The sequence below is a fragment of the Primulina eburnea genome, chromosome 9, assembly GCF_022965805.1.
Source record: "Primulina eburnea isolate SZY01 chromosome 9, ASM2296580v1, whole genome shotgun sequence".
Taxonomy (NCBI): domain Eukaryota; kingdom Viridiplantae; phylum Streptophyta; class Magnoliopsida; order Lamiales; family Gesneriaceae; genus Primulina; species Primulina eburnea.
In genome coordinates, this window is record NC_133109.1 from 29,667,434 (window position 1) to 29,676,403 (window position 8,970).

The window sequence follows — 8,970 nt, forward strand, 5'->3', positions numbered from 1 at the left end:
TTTATTGTCGTTCGGGGTTCATACCTGATGTCAAATTTTCTGAGCTCTGTTACCCACTTGATCAATCTTTCTGAGGCGTCTGGGTGTGTCACAATTATGCCCGAGGTACAGATTTCAGGATCAGTTTATCAAAAAACTAATCACATTTGAAAAAGAGTTAATAAAACATAAGTGTTTATTTAATTCACCTTCTAAACACTTTACTCTTATTATCCGATCCTAACAAGTGGTATCAGAGCGGTTAAATATTGTTTTTCAATAATTTATGTATATTTTTAATTCCATCCATGATACTGTGACCACTCTTAAATTAATTAAAATAATGCGAATCACTAGGATATTGATTTTTTTATGCAAAAAAGATTTATTCTTCATAATCATTCATCTCCATGTATTATCAAAACAATAATGGGCACGAAAGTGACATCTTTGATCTAATTTTCTCAAAAACTTCGTTACAGTGCGATCTCTCTATTTCAGCGTCATAAACTCTCTAATCAGTCGGGAATAGACATCATCCGTTAAGATATATTAGTTTTTATGTTTTTTTCTTAAGTGACCTCTAATCTTAATGCCTCGTTTGAACGATGATTGGTGTTAGTGGAACTGTTACAGACACCTGCTGTTTTGTTAGTGGAATTGTTACACTATTTTTCTTGGATGTTTGTAATTAGTTTATTCATTCATTTTCAGAACAATTATATAAGTCTCGTATGATAATTGATATATTATTTTATATTATTTTGCTCATGCTCAAGGTTATAAAAACGTTAAGCGATAGGCAGACGATCGACTTTTTTTTTGGGCAAATATTTTAATTAATTATAAAAATATATAAAATATTTTGTAATATCTAACATTAGTCAAAATATGCATAAATTTTACATTTTTATTAATATGGACTATTTTTTAATGTGTATATATTTAAAAAAGTATGCATTAATTTGTTCAAACAATTTTTTAAAAAAATTTAAAAATATCGAACTGTTTAGGCTGTTTGTTTCAGCCTAAGCGGCGATTGATTTTCCCAACAATGCTTATAGATGCTAATTTTATAAAAATCGAAACAGTGAGTGATCGCTTAGACTGTCCTAAACGGGTCACTAATTCATGCTAAAGAACTTCATAGAAACAAACCTACGAGAGGTATCATGCATGGTTCGCCGGAACGGTTGCGGTGCTTGGAGCGGCAACGACCGTTCCAGTTCCAATGTTATGTTGCGGAACGGTTGTATAAAAAAATTAATAAATTCAAAAAATTGGTAAAAAAATTTAAATATAAATTACATCATACTAAAAAATAAAATATATGAAGTTATTACAAATTAATATATCAATACAAAACTATTTTACAATAATAGCACAATAAGAAACACACACTAAAAATTATAACATACCAAAGCTAATACCATTAAGTGTGACGCGGAGGAACGAGATCATTGTTATATTCTTCATCACTATCTCGTAGATTAAATTGATTTCGAACATTTGGATATTGACGTGATTGTTCATAGGCATATTGATTAGATTGAGATGACGAAAGATCATTAGAATGAGATAACTGATTTTGTAATAGTGTTTCGTCACGACGATTATAGTATCTGAATCCACGATACACAGTAGAACTATCAGCTGTACTTGAAGATCTATACTCGGGACCATGACGTCCAACACCACGCCATATAGATGATGAAGATTCATTATATCTATCACCAATATACTGAGACGACCCATAATCAAATTCACGATGTCTAATTCCATGTGTACCAGATGTTGAAAAATCAAATGATCTATCAAAAGAATCGTGTGTAGAATTATAATTACCCTAATATCCATATCCACCTGATTGATATCCAGTCGGATCATACCCAACATGCTGAGAGTCCCAATTGTAACTCATCGATCCATAATTATCTGTCATTTGAATTTGTCGATGTCCTCCCAATCCATAACCATAACCATAAATGAACCATAAACAATAACTATCTACAATAACCATTACCATACACCATAATGAACCATAAATATCTAATAATCATATTTTTTAAACACCAAACCGTTCCGCTTTTCCGTTCCTTTCCGCTTTCCCGTTAAATCGCCGATAAAACGTCGAAGAACACCACTACAAAACAATCACCGCTTTGACCTAAAAGACCACCGTTCCCGTTCCGTTCCGACCGCATAACGGCCGTTCCGACGAACCATGGCTTCATGTTCGCAGATCCGAGATGTAAAAATTGGTATATTAAAGTTAAAAATATGTGGTAAGGGTAATTTGGGCAAAAAATGTGTAAAATGTACACGCACTTCACGCGCGTGAGAAAACAAGCACCCCCATACCCATAGGGACGGATATGCACCTAGTTTAAAAACACTAGGGCTGATAAGACAATAAATACCACATAGGGGGGTATCTGCTCTTAAGTAATAAGACAAGGAGCTATAGTGTAATTCACCCTTAGTTTATGCGCATGGTTTGGGGCCGTGGGCCTCGAGGAACAAAATAAAACGACTATTAACAAGACATGGGCTCGGCCCATATTCATACGACTATAAGGCAACTTTGACTTCTCATGAACACTTTCCTTGGATACCTCTCAACGGAGAAAAGAGAGAGAAAGGGCATGGGTTCCGTCGTATCTTACCTTGTGGGAGGATCGGCAGCGGAGGCCGCGACTACCTCCGCGGAATCATCGGAGAGATCTCGCGTTAACGCTTTTCACTCGTCGCAGCGCTGGAAACTCCACTACGACTCCGCGAAGCAGTTGAATAAATTGGTCTCTCTCTCTCTCTCTCTCTCTCTCTCTCTCTCAACCTAATTCTCATTTTCGCATACTTTTAAGTTTTTCTCCGAAAGGATTTTATTGGATTTTTGTTTTTCGACTCTCGTTCTTGGATCCCGATCTACCGTTCAGTATATATCGAGCACCGACGCGGCTTAAGATTTTCCGATCTGAATAATTTTGTTTTGTAATCGTTTCTTGTGGTTAATTGTTTTATGATCAGATGGTGGTAGATTTTTCGGCGTCGTGGTGTGGGCCTTGCAAATTCATCGAGCCTGTGTTCCACGAGATGTCTGCCAAATACACTGACGTTGACTTTGTCAAGATTGACGTCGATGAGCTCTCCGTACGCCATTTTTATTTCTTCCCATCCTTTTTTCTTAATTCAACGATCATATTTACATGTGTCGAATAACATATATTTTCATGCTTACGAGGTTTTTAAATTTAGTCCCCATTTGTTTCTCGTTTACAGAAATTATCCTTTGGTTTAATGCCGAAAACTTTATCATAGTCAAATTTAGGGACATTGAATTTGGGTTATTACAGGATGTAGCTCGAGAGTTCGGGGTGCAGGCTATGCCAACATTTGTGTTGCTAAAACAAGGAAAGGAAGTGGACAGGATCATGGGAGCCAAGAAAGATGAGCTGGATAACAAAATCCGAAAACACAGGGAAGCCCCTAAATTCGCTGCTTGATTTGTAAAATCTGTGTTTGGTGGAATAAATGTCATCCAAAGATTAGGATTCAATGCAAATTGGTTTTCTTTCAGATATTATGTCTTAAGATCTGTGTCTTAATGTTTATTTTTATTTGCAATTAAAATTTGCGGCCATTTTTTTTTTATTGTGCTTCATTCTAAGCCAAACATATTCAAACTTCACTAACGAAAATACACAAGAATATTGGTGGAATGATTAGACGATGTAAGATGAGATTATTCCCCTGTAAAAGTTCAAAGAATCAGAAAGGAGCCAGACATGAATATTCCAACTTTGTCCATGTAAGAAATGCTACTGCCAAAGCAGTTCTCCAACAATTGCGTATCCGGCGTTGAGGTAGTTTTCTAGATATTTTTTTTACCCGATTTCTTCCTTCAAATTAGAATCCATCACTATGTTGCCATTATATCCTCCAGAGCTAGAACAAATAAGCTGACACTTGACTTTTCACTCGATCAATGCCCCCATATTAGCTGTTGCTAGGTTTCCGATGCTCGTTCCAGCTACATATCCTCCTGACAAAGCGTTCTGGAACAAAAATTAAAGCACATAAATGATGATCAAATGGTGGCCTTAGAAAACTTTACTGAGTGGGATTCATCACAAAATTGCGGCATTTTATTTGGCTGTGTTAGTTGAGCTATCCAAGTCAAAGTTGGAGGCAGTAATTTAAAGCATCAGGCTGTCAGTAACCATAGAGGAAAGGAACTTCAGAAAAAAAGAATGTCCCGTTACCTGGAAATTGAAGCCTCCAGTTACACCATCTATATTCAGCACCAACACAGCGTGGTGGTCCTTGTAAGTAAAACTGAAGATTCAGTATTCAATACAGTCTTTCATCATTCTTGATCTATCCACAACAAGATACACTTAAAATAAAATATAGTAGAAGTACCTCCCCCGCAAAGAATAGATGCTGCTGAATCCTGCTCTGCATGGTATTCAGTGATATCTGTATATAAAGCATGAGCACTACTACAAAGTCAATTTGATGCAAGCCTCATGTAAAGGAAAATGGGCGACAGAGGGCACCTCAGTCAATGGAACACCTCCAGCGGTGACAAATTCATCCTTGAATTGGCCCTACATTTTTGATACAAAGGTATTAGAAACAGAAAGAGGATGGAAAAAGGATAGGATGATCTTACTTTTCCTATCACACAGAAGGAACAATGCTTAAGACAAGAGCAATAGCTGTTATTGAGTTGTTGGATATCGAAGCCCACAAAAGATCCCCATATATATATATCCTGTAAAAGCAAATTGAAGTCACCAAAAACGTATCGATAAGATTCAACGAACCATAGCATGTTCCAGTGGAATGGCCTTTCAACCTCATGTTCCAATAGGTATCTCCAGAATCTCTTTACAAGGCCAAATTGAGGCGGAAAAGAGTTGATAACCTTTTGCTTCTGCAGTGGACAAAGAGAATATTATCACAGTTCTTTTGGGATTACCTACAGTAAACTTTCTCGATTCAATGCATCTTATTTATTAATTTCCAACTTGATCAACGTAAGCAATGAGAATCCATTTCCCGTCTCGATGAGACCAGAATTCTTTCTTCTTAATTTTCCTTCTATGGGATCACATATTAAGAAAATACCAAGGAAAAGAAAACAAGCAGTAACAGCGGCTAACAGGCCTTTAGGTCAGAATGCCATTACCGCAAACTTATCCCTGTGTTGACAAAGAACTGACTTCACTTCTTCTACATTGGAATTATGAACAAAATCCACAAGAAGTAACATGGCCTGTTAAAACATTGACATAACAACACATAAATCAAATAGAAAGAAGTTATATTATACTGTGTCTCTCACCCTTGTAATCTGAATCAGAGAGCTCACGTGCTCCCCAAGCAGATAACCGAAGAATAACTGGCCCGCTCAATCCCCAGTGTGTTGCCAACATTGGGCCAATCTATAGTTCCAAAATAAATGATTAGATTTGACGTCTTAATAATATTAGATAAGGCTGTTAATAAAATATTTTGTCTGGGATGCTCTTTCGAACAGTTTCTAACTTCAACTTTGCTCTAACAATTGGAAATGTGATCTACGAATCAAAATGGCTAACGACTTAGTAATGGTAAAAATAACAATGCTTCCTTTTGCAAATTGAGTAGCAAGTTGAAACACAGAAACTCAGTTCAGATCTCACTTTTGTGAGATATGGTAAAAATAACAATGCTTACTTTTGCGTTTATCGTGGGAACTCAACTATATCTCGGATGCGTTTATCATCGCTAGCGGCTACAGTTTATTGCATTTGGACTTCTCGCAACAGGATGATTTTTGATGATGAAAAGCCGAAGGTGGAGGCTTTAGTGCATAGGATTAAAATTATTGTTTTGCGTTGTATTCCTACGTCGGTAGATGTGTTTCATTGTGTAGAGTAATTGCTTGGGCTATTTTTTTTTTATTTCACATTCATCATGTCGATGAGTGTCTTTCTTGTACTTGAACTTTTTACCCACTGTTTTTAATGAATTAATTTCGTTTAAAAAAAAAAAAACAATGCTTACTTTTGCAAATTGATTCTACCTTCAGTTCAACTCGACGTTCTGAAAACCATGACATGGTATCCGTTGGACCATTAACATCAAAAAATGATCCTCGCAATTCTTTATTGCCTTTAGGATAGCTGCCTGCTAGAGTCTATGCCAGGGACATCAATTTCATCATCTCAAAAAGACCATATAATTAAATGCATCAAATCTCACCTCTATGCTACATACCAGATAATTGACTACCAGCAAAAATTCAAGAAAATAATCCAAAATGACAATAAAATTAGACAAATTCAGACTTGTATAATTTACTGTCCAAACCTAGCATAGAACAAAAACGAGCTAATGAGAACTACTGGTACAGAGTAAATTTCGAAATACTTTTCTCGTTCTTTGCATCAGAATTGACTATAAAATTGTGTGTGAGTCTTGAACGAGAAAGGACTCCGAACTCCAAGTTCCGACGCAGTAACTTGAAACTACACCTGATTTCTACAGCAAACTATAAGGATAATATGCAAACACGAGCACAAAATAATAGGGAAAAAACACCTCAAATGTCGGAACATCTACTCTCCAATTGTTAATAGTATAGTTTGGCCATATTTAGGGAACCACAGATATTTACTTGAAGGAATCACAAAAAAATTGGAAACCAGATACGCTCACAGTTACAAACAAAACGCACTCAATAACGTAGAAAACTTTACCACATTGTCCGTGCAATGCCCATTTGTCACATTGCATCAGCCACCACCAGAAAGTTTCACCTGTCAGAGGACAAGAATTTTCCAAAAGTAACCAAACTAACTCACAATTTCTCAGGTGAAAACTATCAAAATTCCGAAGTTAAACATGACTAACCTTCGACAAAGGCTTACCTTGTTAGAGATTTTTCTCAAAATCATGTTTTCACGTATATATAAAGATGATATATAATATGCAGAAGCTTGATCGAGAGTTACCTCCGGCCATTGAAAATTTTTGATTTCTCTGTTTTTCCTTCCGGTTGAAGTCTTCTAAGCACTCCGTCCTCTCGATAGATGGTGTATACTATTCTTATGAGGTGTGCTTAGGGACCTCAATCGTCTCTATTTATAGGCGTCTCATACCATCGATGAGTTATTGCGGGAGCACGAGATTAAAAAAAAATTGTTTACGCATCTCAATTTTTCTAAAGTTTAGGTTGCGTACTCAAAATTTGTCAAAAGATGCTAGCCGTCGCCATTGTTGACACACATTTTTTTAATTTTCCTTTTGAATGATATGGGTAATTTTTCTTACATTCTCCCACTTGACCCATATATCTCATTTACCATATAAAAAAACAAAACACATGAATCATTGCGATATGTTCTCTAAAAACGAGTATTATCTTCCATGTATTACAATGCATTATGTATCTCAATCTGTATAACTTAATGAATAAACCTTATGTTTATTCGAGATCCAACTTTATTGATATATATCTCAAATCAATGAATGTGTGCACAATAAATATGAGAAAATATCACATCATAGTTTCATTAACTTTGTTCTTACAACAAAATTACATAAAGGAACCAAGTCTCATTCTTTCTGTATGATCCTTAAATTTCAATGGCGGCATGCCCTTAGTCAAAGGATCCACAATCATCAATTCAGTGCTAATGTGCTCGATAAGTAACTTCTTATCTTTAACACATTCTCGTATGGCTAAATACTTAATGTCAATGTGCTTGCTTCGACTACCACTTTTGTTATTTTTTGCCATAAAAACAACAGTTGAATTGTCACAATATATTATTGATGGTCTAGATATACAATCCATGATTCTAAGCCTCGAAATGAAACTTTTCAACCATACACCATGTGAGGTGGCCTCAAAACAAGCTACGAACTCAGCTTCCATAGTGGAAGTAGCAGTCAATGTCTGCTTTGCACTTCTCCAAGATACAGCTCCACCAGCTAGCATGAAAATATATCATGAAGTGGATTTTCTTGAATCAATGCAGCCAGTGTAGTCTGATTCAGAGTAGCCAATTACTTCCAAATCTCAGTTCGTCTGAAAATAAGCATATAATCTTTGGTCCCTTGAAGGTACCTCATTACTTTCTTTGCAGCTTTCCAATGGTCTAAATCTGGATTACTCTGATATCTTCCTAACATTCCAACAATAAATGCAATGTCATGTTTAGTGCAAACCTGAGCATACATTAAGCTTCCGACAGCAGAAGCATAAAGAATGTTTTTCATTTGTTCCTGCTCTAGATCATTCTTTGGGCATTGGCTCAAATTGAATTTATCGCCTTTCACAACGGCAGCCATACTTGGTGAACAATCTTTCATCCGATATCTCTCTAAAACTTTGTTGATATAGGTTTCTTGAGACAGACCTAGAATACCTTTAATTCGATCTCTATGTATCTTAATGCCAATGACATAAGATACATCGCCCATATCCTTCATATCAAAGTTTTTAGAGAGAAATTGTTTCACCTCTGACCCTTATCATTGGTTGCAAGTAATATATCATCCACATATAGAATAAGAAAACAAATCTCACTCCCACTTACCTTCTGGTATATACATTGATCCATGGGGTTCTCAACGAATCCGAATGAAGAGATAACATCATGAAATTTCAAATACCATTGACGGGAAGCTTGTTTCAATCCATATATAGATTTCTTAAGCTTACAAATCAATTGCTCACCATTACTAGAGAAGAATCCTTCAGGTTGTTTCATATAAACCTCTTCCTCTGGTTCTCCATTGAGAAAAGTTGTTTTCACATCCATTTGTTGTAAATCTAAGTCAAAATGTGCAACTAATGCTAGAATGATATGAAGATAATCTTTTTTAGATACAGGAGAAAAAGTATCCTTATAATCGATTTCTTCCTGCTGAGTGAATCCTTTAGCAAGGAGTCTTTCTTTATACCTTTCAATGTTGCCTAATGAGTCTTTCTTT

General features: G+C 35.9%; 2 protein-coding genes across 4 annotated transcripts; one reads left to right on the forward strand and one right to left on the reverse strand.

Annotated features, from left to right (window-relative positions):
- Positions 1-2,575: 2,575 nt before the first annotated feature.
- LOC140841528 (thioredoxin H2) lies at positions 2,576-3,578 on the forward strand. The gene is made up of 3 exons (XM_073209029.1): positions 2,576-2,777; positions 3,007-3,129; positions 3,333-3,578. The coding sequence occupies exons 1-3, from the start codon at positions 2,625-2,627 to the stop codon at positions 3,480-3,482; spliced, it is 426 nt and encodes a 141-aa protein (XP_073065130.1). The 5' UTR covers positions 2,576-2,624; the 3' UTR covers positions 3,483-3,578.
- LOC140841527 (uncharacterized) lies at positions 3,483-5,274 on the reverse strand. Of its 3 annotated transcripts, none has more exons than XM_073209025.1 (6): positions 5,174-5,274; positions 4,655-4,918; positions 4,539-4,589; positions 4,402-4,458; positions 4,242-4,301; positions 3,483-4,034 (listed from the first exon to the last, which is right to left on the reverse strand). In XM_073209025.1, the coding sequence occupies exons 1-6, from the start codon at positions 5,255-5,257 to the stop codon at positions 3,954-3,956; spliced, it is 597 nt and encodes a 198-aa protein (XP_073065126.1). In that variant the 5' UTR covers positions 5,258-5,274; the 3' UTR covers positions 3,483-3,953. The 3 variants fall into 3 exon arrangements, with proteins under 3 accessions (XP_073065126.1, XP_073065128.1, XP_073065129.1); XM_073209027.1 differs by having other exon boundaries at positions 4,242-4,281; positions 4,400-4,458; XM_073209028.1 differs by lacking the exon at positions 4,539-4,589.
- Between the last annotated feature and the right edge of the window lie 3,696 nt (positions 5,275-8,970).